Raw genomic sequence first — 18,715 nt, 5'->3', positions numbered from 1 at the left:
TAGGTTTGTCAGCACCTTTTCCTAGCTTGAGAGTTTCACCAGAGTGGTAAATGTCTAAGACCTGCATCACTTTTGGCTTCCTCCCGGTCAAGCTGACATGCTGACGTATAACAGAAATGCTAGATACTCACTTTAGTAACATACAAACGTGTAGCTTCAAAAGAACACAAGAAATGGTGGGAAGACTGTCCATGACTTGCTGGTATATATATTTCTATTTTACATATCAAGGGTTCAAATCCAGATTGACAGTGATTATATTTCTTGTTCTGTCAGCACCATATCTGTGTCCATGGTTTCACCAGATTGGTAAACGTCTTCAATCTCATTAAAATCAAATCTAAGTTCTCGCTGCCGCTAGACAAAATCTGAGGACATCCCATTATGGGTCACGACATAACGCCCTTTCGCAAACTTAGACCGACCACTGAAATGACTGACAAGAAGTCGACATCAGCCAATTAGAAAGCAGCTTTCTCGAGCTTTACGGCACTCGTTTCAACCTGGCGACTTCCATTTCAGACTACGCTTGAAAAATATGTTGACACAGTTCTTGATTAAAATTTTGAAAACTGAACAAATGAACATTCCGGAATGTCTGACATATGGTTAAGATTGTATGGCAGTGTTTCCTATGTACTGAGCAACGCCAACCCCGTTCAGATGTTTATCCCACGGAAGCGAGAGATAGACGATAATTTTGACGGAATCAGTCGTACGGGCAGTCACTGCCATTCGGAATACCCCGTGTTAATGTTTCGAGGTTGCATGTTTAGAAAACACATTCCTACTGTCATTTTCACGATCTGGTAAGCGATGCTTTGATTGGTTGGATGAAAGGTCGTTCTGACGTGACCCCTAATGGGATATCTTCAGATCTTTGTTTAGCGATAGCGAGTACTAAGATCTGATTTTAATGAGATTGTAAACATCTTAAGACTTGCATCACTTCAGACTTTCCTCACACACATCAAAGGGCATGTCTCCAGGGTCTAATTAATAGTCTGTTCATGTATACACAATTGGCCACGGACGGCCCAGCAATCCGAGCACAATGCACAATGCACAATGCACAAATTGCTGACCACAAGATGCTACAGTCAGGGTTGACCAATTATTGTCCAAACACCACTCTTAAGATGTTTTGGAGCCAACATTCCATCTGTGTTCCTTGTGATGCGCTGTGTGTTTTTCATACAATTGAGATAATATTTTGATGTCATGTTTGTTATGGAAATTGGGTACAGGGCATTAAATTACCTGTTGTGTGGACTGTACGAACTTTATATTCGGCCAAAACAATTTATGTCCATGTCTCATAGACAAGCCTGAACATGCTAAATCTTTTAGAAGTGAAAACAGATTATCGTAAAAATGGCATTTGAGGTAAAACAAAAAGTAATTAAATTTTATTTCAGCTGTTATAGATTTTTTATTTAAATTTTGCATCCTTAACTTTTTGACCAAGAAAATCTGTAAGATAAGAAAATATATCGGTCTGGCCTAGTACTTAAGTACAACAGACTGAGCTGTTGTGACTCTATACCGAAAAGCTTTCTTTGATCAGGCAGCTAATGCAAGGGTCATTTGTTTGCAGTGTGTCTGGAGACGTGTGTCTGTCAGCTGTGTGATGTGGCATTGTGTATAACCTGATTTCTTTGATCTGACAACGCAGACCACCATGCTATATGAATACTACACATCTTGCGATGACTGTAAAACTTGGATGGTGTTTGATCTTTGTGATAAGAATTGTCATATCCGTGTCAAGTGAATATTTAGTCATTTAGCATTAACCCTGTGATGATTTGTAACTCCATATTTGTAAGAATTCCATATACAATCGCATAATTTTTGTGATTTCTATACACTCTTTTATGTGTATTTTATCAGTTAGAGTTACGTCCCCTTGGAGTCCAACTTGGATTGATTCATTTCCATCTTATCATTAGCTTCATCTTGTGAACAAATAGAATGATAACAGTCAATATTTGTCTTAAATAAAGAGTTTTTCTCAAAAGGGATGACATTTAGATAACAAATTCTAAGAATTTAGCAGCTTATTACAAAACCAATACAAGTACATGTAGTTTAGTGAATATGTTACAGATTGTCATTACATCAATAACATAATTAGAGTTAGCGTATGTCGGCCATTGCCTTACTTGCTCCATGGTTTACAGATGGAGCATGAGAAACAATATGGCTGTATGGTAAGCATCCTCCTTTATCCAGAGTATTATTTTATGGAATAGGCCTATATACCCTGGACCCGTTTGTCGTAACAGGTTTTGAGTATGCTTTGAATGACATGACGCTAAACAAAACTCCAATCATATTACTCTGTTCTTTCCTTTCATGATTGCGGGACGGTGGGGTAGCCTAGTGGTTTAAGCCAAAGACCCTGGTTCGATTCCCCACATGGGTACAATGTGCGAAGCCTATTTCTGGTGCCCCCCACCGTGACATTGCTGGAATATTGCTAAAAGCGACGTAAAACCATACTTACTCTCTAACTCCTTCCATGATTGCAACAAGCGGAAGTATCACCAGTACTTGTCTTACCTATTGTGTCGTCCCTTATGGAAACGCTTGGTAGCATAGGGATTCACCTCCCCGTCTGGATTCTCAGGAATATATCCTTCCAGCTTGAAGTTTGTTTGTTTGTTTGTTGTTTAATGCCGCACTTAGCAATATTCCATCTATATAACGGCGGTCTGTAAATAATCGAATCTGGACCAGACAATCCAGTGATTGATATCATGAGCATCGGTCCACACAATTGGAATATGATGACATGCATCGACCATGTCAGCGAGTCTGACCACCCGATCCTAGTCGCCTCTTACAACAAGAATGGGTTGCTGAAGACCTATCCATCCCGGATCTAGGAGTAATAAAAGTCTTCTGCTTGTGTGTCACAATATTGTATGTCGATCTATACGATCTCTTGTTCAGCGCTTTGATTGATTTTAAATGCATAAGGAAGTGTGATTCTGTGCCATGTTAGTGACATGAGAGATGGAGATGGTCACAGTTAACTAACGGCTCAGGGTACTTATGATAGTAGAATGAAGATAAAATACCCTGGATAACTGAGGATGGATGTACTTCAGTTGGTTTCAGATTTATATAGGCAGTTCAAGCATGAGTCTCACAGAAGTAGATAAGGATCTATTGGAAGATGATTGTCTGGATCTGCGTGACTGTTAGGCCTGTTATAATGCAGCATTATTCAAATCTAGTCAAGATTAACAGATTGATATTTGAAGTTGTAGATAATTTGATAAAATGTTGTAATTGACAAAAGTGTTCTTCAGAGAAGAGTGGTGTTGGTTGGTGCAGTAGTTTATGTGTTTGTCTGGTACACACAAACCCATGTTCAAGACCTAACCTGGTCACAGTATGTAAAACTTGTTTTTAGTAATTCTTACTTGGGCATCATTAACAAATCAAACTACCATCACTGCAAGAAAGCTGGCCAGTGATTGATCTGGAAATTTAAATTCAAATCTGCTCGGTAGCTTTGCATGTATATGAGGACTGATGCCGATTTATAGTGCTAGCACACTGAGATACCATGCCGCAGTTTAACATGAATACCCCACTCAGACACAGTATACTGACTCTGAGCCGACCAGTCCTTGTTTTAGCCCCTTAATGCCAAGCGCCAGACAGGGTAACAACAAGTACCATCTTTAACGTCTTTTGGTATGACGCGGCCGGGGATCGAACCCCGGACCTTCCGCTCTCTGGGCCGACGCTCTACCACTAGACCACGGAGGCGGTCCCATAATAAGCATGAACCACCATGAGTGTATTATATATTTTAAAGGAACTCTCACTCGCTTACTTGTCTATTCATGTTAAAATAATCTATAATCACAAAATCACGCAAGTATTAATATGTGAAATATTAAATGACTGTCCATTTATATGGCATTAAACTGAACCCGTCTGATGAGTGACCTCCCTTTGATTCCTACACAAGACCATTCCCTTTCTAGTGCTTTTTCAACATGTGATCTTATATAGTCAATTCGAGAATTATTGTTTGACAAAAAGCAACATTAGTTTTAGGACAATAGTAGTATTGTTTATCTAGTCTTTATTCTTATGTGATGATTATGTAGTCAAAATAACAATTCTGTAGTCAATCTTAGTAATTCTTGATCTCCGATCCTATGATTTTTGTCAATAAACATGATAAATTATCTGTACCAATAATCAATTCATGTTTAATGTCCCTTTCAATTAATTTTTGAATTTGCTCAAATTAGAATAATCCTTATTTTGTTTTAGAAAGGATACAAGCATATTGACAGTTTTGTCTAAATGCTACAATAGAGATGACACACACGTGTATCGAAAGTTGTTCAACTAGCCATGAATCCAATAGCGTTCTTTGATTTTTCAGTGAGGCTTAAATAATTTTCATAACTATATTAGGCTTAGAAAATAAAAGAATTCATTCTCAGGCAATGACTTTTGAAAATATAGTTCAGACAGGCGGTGGTTTTTTTTGGTTTTTTTTTTGTGTGTTTTCAATCTATTATGTAACCAAATAAACAGTTGTGTACCATCAACCTGAGAAAGGGCCTCCCTACATAAACAAGCATACAAACTCCTATTGCTGCCATGACCATAACACGAGATGTGCATGTAAAGAGAAGTAACTGTGTGTTATATTGTTTTTAAGTGTTAGGATTTTTTTTTTTAAATGGAAATAAAAACAAAACATGCAGCGGACTTTATGATGATGCTGCAGTGCCTGAGAACCAAGACTGTTATATATTTTTTTTAAATTGATGAGAATTGGGACAGAGATTCAGCAAGCATCCTTGAAATAGTTTCCAATATAATATGAATAGGAGAGATATTGTAATCCCAAACAAAAGCCACACATACTGCACAAGTCCCTTATTATCATACGGCTCTATACCACACTCCTACTCCACACAAATTACTAAATTACACATTAATAAAATTAATAATAAATGTCCTAAACTTTTGCAAAATATGGTGTCATAATGTTAAGAGTTACAGATGTGAATGTTATTTAAGCTACAAGGAAATGACAGAAAGCTACTGGTTTCATGGTTGGATTAGGCACATATGTATATATATATGTACATGTTCTTTTTCAACATAGGGAACACCCATTATTTGTGTTTAACTGTGATGGAGATTTCTGCATGTACCGTATTTGATGTAATAAGCGCCCGAGGCGTTCTCAAAATTAGAAATAGGGGCCTCTTATTAGAATATTATTTTGGTGAGAGAAAAACAGTTGAAAGATCGTAAATTTCATGGTTTATTCTGACAGCCTGAAATGATACAAAAGAAAAGTATGTGCATATCATACACGACAGATATATTTTTTCCAGAATTTAATTGGCCATAATTAAGGGTGCACATAACACAGGATCGCGTATTATACACGAATAAATGAGTCGTGTACATTGATCAATCGGAAGGGGTGCTAACTGGGATTGTTCACTAGCCAATATATTAGCAAATATCAATGTGGGCGCTTATCACAGCAGGGTGCATATCATGTCAAATACGGTATCATATAAAACAGATCAGTGTTGTGAGAAATGAGAGGCAAATGTGCAGGTCTAATTTGCCAATGTCAACGTCTTTTTTATTTTGCATATATTTTACAGATATTTCAAGTGCTATCAGTTTTTCATTCCACTTTTGTTTGCTTGCTTTTCAATTGTTGCTTTGTATGGTTTCGTTGTCGATATTTCTGTATATATATATATATTGCAGTGTGATTGACAATCGTATTGCTAAAACATGTAGATTCTACCCTTTTAATAAATAATAGTTGAAATGAAACATAATCTCTACCAAAGTATCATGATTATTGTTAAAGGGCAATGATGCCCTGTGGTCTAAGGTGCTGCAATTTGCTGTGCAGAGTTACAACACTTTGTTGGCCAGGATCTGCTGATTTTGAGTGTTTGGAATAGTTTGTTTTCAGGTATAAGAAGTTTTCACTCTAATGTAATCATGAATCCAATACATTTGCAATTACAGATTATAATGGTCAGTTTGAAGATAATACTGTACTTGTTTGTACAATAGGGTTTCACCTGTGGGCAAGTGAAATGTTGCAGAATTTGAGAAATTGTTGCAACTATATTTATTTTTTACAAAAGGGAAAATGTTGCTCACATAGCTATGTTAAATCAACAGTATTCTATGGAAATGCAATATGTGTGTGTGTGTACGCTGTGTTCGTTTAGCATTTTTTACTACAATATGTCCTTTTTTGGACAATACATGAGAATGTTCATACGTGGGGCTTAAAGGCTTTTTGTGCGGTTTTTCAAATCTTTGAATAAAATGTCTTCTAGTCCGAGTGCTGTTGTTATTTATTTAGTTAATGACATTATGATATTGAAAGTATCATAACAGACTCAAAATCGGTTATATTGATTAAATTATCACTTGAAGCAGTTTTCAAAATAGATCCTGAAACGATAAAAAATATTCTTAGTGGTCTTCTAGATCGCACAGTAAGTTAGAGTTACCTCCCTCAACCACGTTGCTTCCTATTTCGTTTAGTTGCACCATACAGCGAACTTTGGTGAATAAGTAACAGTCTTAAAGAACATGAGTTTTGCGAAATACAAGAAACTGATTGAGGAGGGAGACACGGTTATACTGTATCTAAGTTTCAATAACTTGATCCCAATCACGGTCAAGAGCGGACAAACTCACCAGAACAAGTATGGAGCCCTGAAGCATTCGGAAATGATCGGGGTGGCTTACGGAAGTAAGGTAAAGAAATTAAACTTACAATGGTACTAGGAATCAGGCTAAAGGAGACCCGTGATCACATTTGTTTCCGAAAAAGAAACAAATATGGAAAACGGACACGGGACATATATAAACAGCTGATAAACAACATGAACTGTTCCGAGGAAAGACTTCCGCCCGTAATATCGGGGTTCAGCCTAAAACGGCACCTCAGCTAAACGTCACCGATTTCCTTGGCGAAAACGCTACTATGTGCATGATGTGTCGGGCGAAAACGCTACTATGTGCATGATGTGTCGGGCGAAAACGGCATCTCTATTTTTAATAACGATAAGAACGGTTTATGTAGTAGTATATATGGTTATTTGATGTATTTGCGATTGTCATCTCAATATGGTCAAAGTTGTCTTGATTTTTTTCAGTAAAATTGAGTAAAGGTATTAAAACTTCAAAGCATATATAATTTTTTACAATAAGTTAGTTGCGCTTCCCAATCAGATTTGGCGAGTAAATTGGAGTAGAGACTAATTCCTAATTTCAACTTGTTTGAACATTTCACAATTATTTGTGTTTGTAAGTGACGATCGATGTGAGTTTAATTTTATTTATTTTACTTCAAAGCATGTTATGTTTTCACAATTAGTTGAGTTGTGTATATTCTGATTTGGAGTAGAGGCTAATTTCTAATGTAAAATTGTTTCAACATTTGACAATTCTTGGTGTTTGCAAGTGACCATGTGAGTTTAATTTCATTTATTTCAGTACCAAGGTTAAAAAAAATAAGGTGTCATTTTCGCCAGGCAATAGCCGTTTTCGCTTGAGGCCAGGTGATGTTTTCGCCAATCGGTGATGTTATGCTGTTTTAGCTATAACCCGTAATACTGTATCCCCCATCCAAAAGTTATATATACTTAGGGTGGGTGGGATGACAAGGGCAGAAGTCTGACCACTCCAAATATACAACACAAGGCAGGTTTCAGTAACTTGTTGTATTTTGTATCTTGGATCTTTAATCAGTTTCACATTTCCTACTGACAGAATTTTCTTTATGAAAATAGTAAGTTGTTCACTTACTTCAAGATGTTGAATTAACTAGTGTTGTAGTCATGATAACAGCTTCCACAAATCCTACACTGCACCAGTTTGTTATGTTTGTAGATAAACCTGAAGAAGGGCTATGTGTACGTTCTGCACCCAACCCCAGAACTATGGACGCAGACTGTTCCACATCGTACCCAGATCCTCTACACCACAGATATCAGTATGATCTTGACACAGCTCGACCTTCGACCCGGCAGTGTTGTTGTGGAATCTGGTAAGGAATGTATGAAAAACTGGGTTATAATACACAGTGCTGCATTGTGACATGCTGTGGTTCAGTGTGGTTAGATATATGTTGTCACAATATTATAGATGTATATGCAACATTTCAGTACAGTTGTTGGAATCTGTCAATTCCGTATAAGAAACTATACCATGTGTACTATTGCCAGGCAACAAAAGAACATGTTGAAAAAAAGAGGGTTATTTGTCTTTAAAATCTAAAATAACTGAAAAGGTGCCCTGGCCTGGTCTTCTGTGCAGAGTTGCTTCCCTTAGTCATGCCGAGACTGATGATCGCATCTTCCCAAGACAAGTAAGTTAACTGACTTTATAAGTCCAGTTTCCACCCTAGGCTGGGATTTCTGGGCTCGATCGTAGTGCCACCAGTGGCTATTACGAGTTATGTTCCTTCTATGCTTCTCCTATGCACCAATCAGTTTCCACCGCTCGTATCACTTGCATTTGCTTCAAACAAAACGCGGCGGCGCCTTGTCAAGATGATCTGATCAATAGTCAAGATTTATATTGAGATAAAACTGGTCTTACATCACAAAGTGCATCAAATCACATGAGCACCTTGATTAAAAACATGAAAAGATTTGAAAAATATGTGTAGACAACAAGTTGTGGTGCACATGCTTTGCAAATCCTGCAATCGACCAAAATCTGCATCGCCATTAACAAACAGGATTTTGTTTTTGTTGCGCGATTTTGATTGGACTTTTATAGTCAGTTAACTCCCTCAGGAAGATGGATGATTGTGGTGGGGATGTAACTCGAACATTAAACAGCATCATAAGGTATTTTTTTTAAATGTGCTCTTAACATTGCTTCAGGAACCAGGAACGACTTTAACCATAAAAGTTGCCAGCAGGATTTGAAGTTCACACCAAAGGAGGGGGCACAGGTGGCCCAGTCGTCTAAGGCACCGCAATTTGCTGTGCAGAGTTGCATTCCTTGGGCACACCAGAAACCTATGATTGTGGGTTCGAGTCCTGGTTCGCCCCAATTATGTTTTAGGTTTGTCAGCACCATACCCGTGCTCGTGGGTTTAACGTCTGAGAACTGCATCACTTCAGGCTTTTCTCCCACATCAAGCTGACACGCCGCGATTTAACTGGAATACTGTTAAAAGCGGTGTTAAACCAAACTCACTCACTCACACTTTGTTCCTCGCTCTCTGCAGGCACTGGTAGTGGGTCCCTGTCACACTCCCTCATCAAGGCGGTGATGCCCACCGGCCATCTCCACACGTTCGAGTTCCACAAAGAACGAGCTGGGCAGGCAGCAGAAGAGTTTAAGGCCCATGGACTCTCGGACTACGTGACGGCCATTCACCGAGATGTCTGTGGGGGCGGCTTTCAGTTGGACCATGTGGCTGATGCTGTTTTTCTGGACCTGCCGTCACCGTGGGAATGTATTGCCAGTGCGAAGCAGGCTTTGAAAAAAGAAGGTAATCCAGACAGAAGAAAGTGTATTGTGTGAAACAGAGCTCCAGATAACTTTTTTGAGCAATTGAGATTTTTCTCTAGGGTTTCTATTTTAATTGGGTTTTTACATTTTTCATTGGGTAACCAATATTTTTCCACTCTTCTATTCATCATGTTCATCACTCTTTTGTGTTTTTCCCAAAACTAGTGAACATTTTAAGATTTAAAAAAAAATGAAATAATGTTTAAGATTTATATAACTGTTCTGGTATAGGCTTGGTTTGGAAAGTAAATTAGCTCGTAATTGTCTTTCGGAATTTAGCTCCTTTGTATGCATGCTGAAAAAGCTTCATTGGGCTGTTTTTATACATTGAGTTTTTCATTTAATATTGGGAGGTATTTAACGTAAATACGCTGCTTATCTGTAACTATAGGAAAGGTCTAGGTCAAAGTAAATACTGGAAATCTTGAATTTAATGCGCCTCAAAATTAATACAACTGCTGACCCCCACCCAAAAATGTGACTTAATATCAATGCAACTCCCCCTACCCCCTTCCTAGTGGAATGATACATATCATTGCCTTAATCCAACCTTACCTTATTCCAACCTTACCTTAATCCAATCAAACAGCAAATAACACTACATATCAACGCTGAGTAGAGCACTTCCGTTAAAACAATAAACAGTGTTTTCCTAAAACCAACACACAGTTTATATGTCTATTCTGTTGACTGGCATAAAGGAAGTTCCAAGGCAATAAAATAATTGAACCAACAACGGTTCACTGATTGGTATGCAGAGAAGTAGTCAACAAACTTGAAGGCAAATGACAAGACAAAGGCTGTAGATCTGAGGAGTGAAGCCTATCTGCTATCCAAATTGTGCAGTGAGGCCATCTTGATGTCGATAGTCATTTTGGAGGCATAAATATGAAGTCTAATCAATGCGAACAAGTATGTGATGTTCTTAGATACCTTGAGTATTGTTAGGATAACATTTATCATGTTATCGGCATGTGGAACTAATCATGCTAATGGTGTTATCAGATGTATGAGTTCACATCAGTACCAAAGAATCTCCTCTACTCTTTGTAGCTTGTGTGTCATTTTTGTTTAAAGGCAATGTTTACACGAAAACATAAGCTTAAAACATGCCAACTCCATTTTGTTGCAGACGTAAGTGAAATCCAATTGGTTGAAAGGGACTGTAGTGGTTTGTAACAATAAGTGAAGAAAGGTACTTCGTGTTAAAAAGCCCTTTTATTCAGACCATGTGGTCAGCATGGTGGCCATCTTGTTACAACTCAAGGGGGAGCACTCTCGTTGGCTTAGCTGCTAGATACTGCTTGGGTATGACTAATTAATATAGATTAATGGACTTCTGTTGACATTAACACTTATCATTACATCTCCCTTTCTAAGTTGAAATTAACATTATATAAACTCTGAATTAAACTGGTAACAATGTAAACACTTTAAAGCCTGGCTAAGCACATCAACAATAGATAAGTTTAATTTCTTTTCTTTTCTTTTTTCTTTTTCAATGAGTGCTTAAAATGACACATCATGTCAAATTGATCATGTTCAGTTCCTTCCTGATGAGTGTCTCTTCTTGTCATTCAGTTTGCACATTTATGATGGCTTGCCATTCTCTTAACTTTAGAACTTAAATAAACTCAATTAAAGTCTCTGACAAAAACCTAGTCTACTGAAAATCAACTTCCGAAACATGAAACTTTTACAGTTCAGAATTCACACATCACTCGGTTTCGATCAGACGAGAAGGCTTGTTGATGACTCGGCCAGATCGTGTTGTAGTACCACTCTGCTGTGCTTCGGAAGTTGTCAAGCAAGTTGTAGTTGTTGTTGTTGCAGGCTGGTTATTTGTAATGCGAGGTGTGTTGTCATGAGGAGTAAGGAGGAGATCACGGCGATTTCGTCTCAGTCTTCCACCTCCCTCTGTTTGCACAAGGTAGGATCTTGGTGCTACCTTTTGCACTATTTTACCTTTTGTTTTCCAGTCATTACTTGTGTCTCGATACACTCTCACACTGCTACCTGGTTCTAACTGGGGTAGAGGTAGAGGAGATGCTTTCTGGTCGAAGTAGTACTTTTGTTCCTCTTTCGAAACCAGCTTGTGTTTGATGACTTGATCTGGATCAGGTGTACTTGACTGAAGGAGATCTTTCTTCAGTGGGAGATTTGACCTGATTGTCCGATTCATTAACAGCTGTGACGGAGAGAAACTACCAGCTAGAGGTGTGGTACGATAGGCGAGCAGTCCTAGATGAGGATCTTCCCCACTGTCAATGCACTTTTTCATGATGTTTTTGACAGTCTGGACTGTGCGTTCTGCAAGACCGTTTGACTGGGGGTATTTAGGACTAGATGTAGAGTGTTTAAAGTCCCATTCAACAGCAAAATCTGCAAATTCTGCACTCGCATAACATGGTCCATTATCACTGAACAGTTCAACTGGTGAACCATGTCTGGCAAATATGGATCGTAGTGCTTTGATGACGGCTTGGCTGGACTGATTTGGCAAAGCAATGACTTCTGGGAAGTTAGAAGTTAGAGTAACTAATAGATAGTCTTTTGAGTAGAGTTCAAAAAGATCAGTGGAGACATACTGCCATGGCTGAGTAGCTACTGGGTGAGGTGATAGTGGTTCAGGTTGATGACGATGACTATAGTTCAAGCACGTCTCACATCCACTTACCATGACATCTACGTCATGATTCATTCGAGGCCAGAATAGAACTTCTCTAGCTCTCTGCTTGCATTTTTCTTGACCCAGATGTCCTGCATGTATTTTCTGCAACATCAGTTTCCGCATACCTTTGGGCACGACGATGCGGTTGCCTTTGAAGACTACTCCGTCAATACATGAAAGTTCATCTCGATAATTCCAGAAATCATCCAGGTTTCTTGGGCACTGTGAATGTTCATTAGGCCAACCTGTCAAGATGATTGCTTTTAGAGCTGTCATTTCTGGATCTATGATGCTTTCTGCTCTGATCTGTGCGAATCTGTCGGTTGACACCTGCACTGTTGACAAGATACTGTCAACATACATTTGTACATCTGCTTCAGTTGTACTGGTGGGTGACTGATCACTAGGAAAGTTCCTTGACAGGGTATCTGCTGCATACATCTCTCGACCAGGAGTGTACATTACCTCCATGTCATATTTCTGCATGCGAAGACGGAAACGTTGAATGCGTGGAGGACAGTCATTCAGAGCTTTCTTGAAGATGGGAATCAGTGGTTTATGGTCAGTTTCTGCAAGAAACTTTCTCCCATACACATATTGATGGAACCGTTCAGCTCCAAAACACATTGCTAGTGCTTCCTTCTCGATCTGTGCGTAGTGAGTCTCTGCAGTGGTCATCGCCCTTGACGCATATGCTACTGGCATCCATGCATCTTCATGTTGTTGCAGCAGTATGGCACCAAGTCCATGTTTTGATGCATCTGTAGACACTTTGATGGGTTTCTTGGTATCATAGAATTGAAGAACCGGTCTTTGTGAGATGAGGTTTCGAAGTTCTTCCCATGATTTGTCCTGTTCATGAGACCAAGACCAATGACTGTCTTTTTCCAACAGCTGCCTAAGTGGTGCTGATTTTGTTGAGAGGTCTTGAATGTACCTTCCAAGGTAATTAACCATCCCAAGGAACCGTTGCAGTTCCTTCTTTTCTGTGGGTTTCTGAAGATCCATGATGGCTTTCACCTTGTTAGGGTCTGGTTTGAGTCCATCAGTAGAAATTCTATCTCCCAGGAAGGTAAGCTCTGTGACACCCACTTCACATTTCTCTCTATTCAATTTCAGACCACTGTCTCTACACTTCTGAAGTACTGCTTTCAGTCGCTCGTTGTGCTCTCTGGTGTCTTTACCAAAGATGATCATGTCATCCATACTGGTGTCTACACCCCTAATGTGCTCGAAGAGTTGATGTATGGTTCGATGATACACTTCTGGCGCACTTGAAATACCAAATGGGAGTCTGAGATAACGGTATCTCCCAAATGGTGTGTTGAATGCTGTCAGCATTGAGCTGGCATGATCTAGCTTCATTTGCCAAAAGCCTGAGGAGGCGTCCAGCTTGCTAAACACTTTAGCACCAGCAAACTGCGACATCACTTCTTCACGAGTTGGGAGTTTATAGTGTTCTCTCTGAACTGCTAGATTCAAATTGCGAGGATCTAGGCATATTCTCAATTTCCCTTGTTTCTTGTGCACAATCACCATCGAACTAACCCATTCAGTAGGTTCTGTAACCTCTGTGATCACTCCAAGTGATTTCATTCTGTTCAACTCTTCTTTAAGTCGATCATGGAGAGCAAATGGCACTTTTCTACAAGCTTCTATGACTGGTGTGACTCCTTTGTCCACTTTTATGGTATGTTCACCAGGCAAGCATCCAAGCCCTGTGAATACATCTTGATATTCACTTAGAATATCTTCTGGCTTTGTAGAATTCTGGCTGTTCAAATTTTTCTCATCAACATTGATTTCGTAAACTCTACGAACCAAGTTCAGTCTCTCACAATCCTCCACACCAAGGATACATCTATTGTTGTCTGGCGTTACCATGAATACAGTCTTGTATGGTTTACCTTTGTAGGTGACTGTGAGCTCTGCCTGTCCTTCAACAGGTATGTCAATTCCACCATAAGCTTTTAGGCTCATCTTAGGAGGTTCTAATGGTGGCTGGTATTTTAGTTTATTCCACTGTGACAAGCTGATGAGGTTCATGTCTGAGCCGCTGTCAAGTTTGAGGGGTACCTGTGTTCCATTTATGTTAAGTGACATCATCCAAGCCTTTGAGTTAGAGACCCTCTGACTGTCTGTATCCACAACATCAACGAAGAATTCTGCATCTTCTGGTGGATAATCACATGCTTCTGCATCAATATCATAGACACGTCGGGATCGACCTGAATGAGATCTACATTGTGTAGCAAAATGTCCGAGAAGACCACATTTCAAACACTTTAGACCAGATGCTGGACATTTCTGTTTTGGGGTATGATTTCTTCCACACCGTCCACAAAGCTCTTGTTTTACTGTTTCTTGTTTACTTGTTTGCTTGTAGTTCATTTTCTGTTTTGGTTTTGACTTTGGTTTGGATTTTATGTAATGAACTGCACAATCTTCACTTACTTCTTTAGCTTGACAACTTGCCATTTCTGCAGCACGACATGTGTCTATTGCTTTTGAAAGAGTTAATCTATCATCACGCAGTAATTTCTCTCGATAAGCACTGTTGTACACGCCACACACTATTCTGTCTCTAACCAAACTGTCTTTGAGTTGTCCAAATTCACAAGATTTAGCTTTTTGTTGCAATTCACTAACATACTGATCTATTGTCTGGTCTGACTTTTGTGAACATGTAAAGAATTTGTATCTCTCAAAAGTCACATTTTTTCTGGGAACACAGTACTGCTCAAATTTTTCTAAGATTTTTTCAACTTTCTGTTTATCTTCCTCTTCAGCCCATTCAAAAGAATTAAATACTTCTCTGGCATTTTCTCCAATGCAATGCAGCAATAAAGATGACTTGTAGACATCAGGTTTGTTTTTACCATCAACAGTAATGGTGTAGTAGCATTCCCATGCTTGCTTGAAACGGCGCCAGTTTTCACTCAAATTTCCAGCAAGTTCCAAAGGTTTGGGAGGCTCCAAGTTATTCATTATTGTTGTCAGTAACTTCTTTAGTGGGTAGACTTACTTCTGACACCATGTAGTGGTTTGTAACAATAAGTGAAGAAAGGTACTTCGTGTTAAAAAGCCCTTTTATTCAGACCATGTGGTCAGCATGGTGGCAATCTTGTTACAACTCAAGGGGGAGCACTCTCGTTGGCTTAGCTGCTAGATACTGCTTGGGTATGACTAATTAATATAGATTAATGGACTTCTGTTGACATTAACACTTATCATTACAGGGACCAACGTATGTTACGTCAAAATCAAGTTTGAAAAAGTCCAAAATAATGGCCAAAATAATTTGAGAGGAGAGACAGATGCTATTTTTTGCCAACAGGTGCAAACATTTTTGGCAATGTTCAAACACTCAAACATGTTTGCAACTGATGCTGACTTTGCGTGGAAAAACATTTTTAAGTTTCAGAATCAGTGTAGGAGGTGAGGTGAAATGGGGTTTAACGTCGCGTCCAAGATTATAGCACTTATATAGCAACGTGAGTGTGTTTGTGTGGCTGCTTGTACTAGTCCGGACTGATGCCGATTTATAGTGCTAGCTTACTGAGATACCATGCCGCAGTTTAACATGAATACCCCACTAATACACACTATACCGACTCTGAGCCGACCAGTCCTTGTTTTAGCCCATTAATGCCGAGCGCCAGATAGGGTAACAACAAGTACCATCTTTTAACGTCTTTTGGTATGACGCTGCCAGGGATCGAACACCGGACCTTCCACTCTCCGGGCGGATGCTGGACCACGGAGGCGGTTAATCAGTGTAGGAAAATCTCAAATTTCAGATTGTGAATCGTAAGAAACTGTTTCTGTATTTTCACCAACATTTGTATTTTCCAGGGGGACGACTATGTAATTTCTCTCCGTGTATTGAACAAGTCCAGAAAGCTTGTGAAGCTCTGTCAGAACATGGGTTCAAGGACCTCACAACGCTAGAGTGCCTCTTGCGAAACTTCAATGTCAGATCTGTCAAACTCCCATTGGCTGATCTTGGCCAATCAGAACTTGAGACACCAGACTCTGCTGAATGTGTATCAAACAAGGTCAAGGTCTCAAAGATGGATCACTCTATGGACAAAGAATCTGGTGTCAAGGAAGTAGCACAGCCTTTTAAGAAAGTAACCAAATGTGACTTGATTGGGAAAATGACAGAGAAAGACTTTGTTTTCCAGACAGGAGCACCCCCAGTCAACACTCAAGGTCACACAGGCTTCCTGACATTTGCAACATTGTATCCATCGTGAGATTTTATTTCATTGTGGATATCCTCACGCAAAAACTTCTACCATTGTCAAACAAGGAAAATGGCTGTGGCAGTCATCTTCCTAAGGCAAGAGAGTTAAATGACTTTAAAAATCCAGTTTCCACCCTTGCTGAACTAGGCTCGAATTTCCAGGCTTGATCAAAGCGCCACCAATCTCATTAAAATCAGATCTTAGTTCTCACTACCGCTAAACAAAGATCTGAGGACATCCCATTACGGGTCACGTCAGAACGACCTCTCGCGAACTTTGAACGATCAATGAAATGACTGAAAAGAAATCGACATTAGCCAATCAGAAGGCAGCTCTTTGAGCTTTACGACACTAGTTTCAAACTGGCGACTATGCTTCGAAACATATTTTGACATAGGCTCGGTTAGAAATTTTAAAACTGCTAAAAAGAACATTCTGGAATGGCTTACATATGGCCTAGATTGTATGAATAAATCATAAAACCCGTAACTGTCGTTCGGAATACCCCGTGTTAAATATTTCATGGTTGCAGGATCAGAAAACACATTCTGTCTTTCACTTTCATGATCTGGTAAGCGACGCTCTGATTGGTTGGATGAAAGGTCGTTCTGACGTGACCTGTAATGGGATGTCCTCAGATCTTTGTTTAGCGATAGCGAGAACTAAGATCTGATTTTAATGAGATTGAAGCGCCACCAGAGGAGATTACGAGTGAAGTCCCTTCCAGGCCTCTCCTATTGACCAATCAGATTCCACCTCTCGTATCACTTGCATTTGCTTAAAGCAAAATGACAGCGCCCAGTCAAGACGATCTGATCGATAATGAAGATCTATATTATGATAAAATGGGTCTTACTTCGCAAAATGCATCAAATCACATGGGCACCTAGATTAAAAACCTGAAAAGATTTCGAAAATATCTGTTGATGCCGAATTGGCGGTAAACATGCTTTGCAAATCCTGCAATCAACTGAAATCTGCATGACAGTTTACAAACCGGATTTCTATTTCGTTGAGTGATTGGACTCTGCATAGACTCGTTAGTCAAGCCAAAATGTAACTCCATAATACCAGCCTAGGTTGGCAAGGGTGGAAACAGGACTTTTATAGTCAGTTACCTCCCATGCCTCGGGAAGAAGGTGGCAGTGGGGGAATTCTTAGTTGTATTTAAGAATTGATTTCTATATTTTTCGTGGCTCGGATATTATCGGAGATATACATTGTCCCAGAAAATTCACGAAAAGTTGGATATTTTTTCAGTAAAACCCACAAAACCAGTTGTTATTTTTTTAAACTAATACCATGAGCCTAAATTTTTCCGCTAAAAAACACCTTGAAACAGTGTATTTTTTTGTCATATTTATGTCTCCAAACAAAATACCAAGTTCCCCCTCCCGTCATTTCGGAATATCAAATGGTTGGTCCCTAAGTAATACAGGATAATGTCCTGTTCGGGTAACTGTTGGGATTCCAGGTTAGAATGGGTCCACAGCAAGCCATGCTCATGGTCCGTGGCTTGGGTGCATGTCGCCATATCCTGACGGCGTAGATCAGCGCTCATAATATCGATCACTGAACTGTCTTGATTATTTATAGGGTGTCGTCATATGGCTGGAATACTGAGTGCAACGTTAAACAGAAAGCAAACGAACAAGATATACCTACAAAATGATAGAAATTTAAGCTTCTTTTTGCATTATTTTGCATAATCCTAAATTGATAATGGCTCAGTCCTTGGCCCACAGGTGGTACACACTACAGTCTGCATTAGATGTTTTGTTTGCCTATTTTCCACAATTGTTCCACGAAAAGAAAACTGGCACAACAGTTAATAAATTTCTACTCAAGACAGTAATGGTGTATTGTTTTGTTGTTCAAGTATTTTAGAGAAGCTTACCTAGAGTAAGTGATTGAGTTTTAAAGCTGCTTTTAGCAATATTCCAGCAATATCACAGTGGGGGACACCAGAAATGGGCTTCACACATTGTACCCATGTCGGGAATCGAACCCGGGTCTTTGGCGTGACGATTGAACGCTTTAACCACTAGACTACCCCACCGTCCCTCTTACCTAGAGCATGGAGGGGACATATATAGTTCACTAGAGGGTGGCTGAAAAGTTCTGAGCCTGCTGCCCTTCCATGGAATGGCCTTGACCCATGAACATCAATGTCAAAGACGGCCTTGGGTGAAGAACACGAAATCAGATTGTTTATTCAATGATG

The 18,715-nt window shown here is 39.4% G+C and overlaps 1 protein-coding gene across 1 annotated transcript; it reads left to right on the top strand.

Moving 5' to 3' along the window:
* The first annotated feature begins 6,529 nt into the window (after positions 1-6,529).
* LOC124151478 (tRNA (adenine(58)-N(1))-methyltransferase catalytic subunit TRMT61A-like) lies at positions 6,530-17,038 on the top strand. The gene is made up of 4 exons (XM_046523967.2): positions 6,530-6,795; positions 7,933-8,089; positions 9,284-9,550; positions 16,097-17,038. The coding sequence occupies exons 1-4, from the start codon at positions 6,628-6,630 to the stop codon at positions 16,498-16,500; spliced, it is 996 nt and encodes a 331-aa protein (XP_046379923.2). The 5' UTR covers positions 6,530-6,627; the 3' UTR covers positions 16,501-17,038.
* Positions 17,039-18,715: the final 1,677 nt, after the last annotated feature.

Source organism: Haliotis rufescens, unplaced genomic scaffold, assembly GCF_023055435.1.
Source record: "Haliotis rufescens isolate VD_foot unplaced genomic scaffold, xgHalRufe1.0.p SCAF_3, whole genome shotgun sequence".
Classification (NCBI taxonomy): domain Eukaryota; kingdom Metazoa; phylum Mollusca; class Gastropoda; order Lepetellida; family Haliotidae; genus Haliotis; species Haliotis rufescens.
This window is presented reverse-complemented; position numbering and strand designations above follow the sequence as displayed.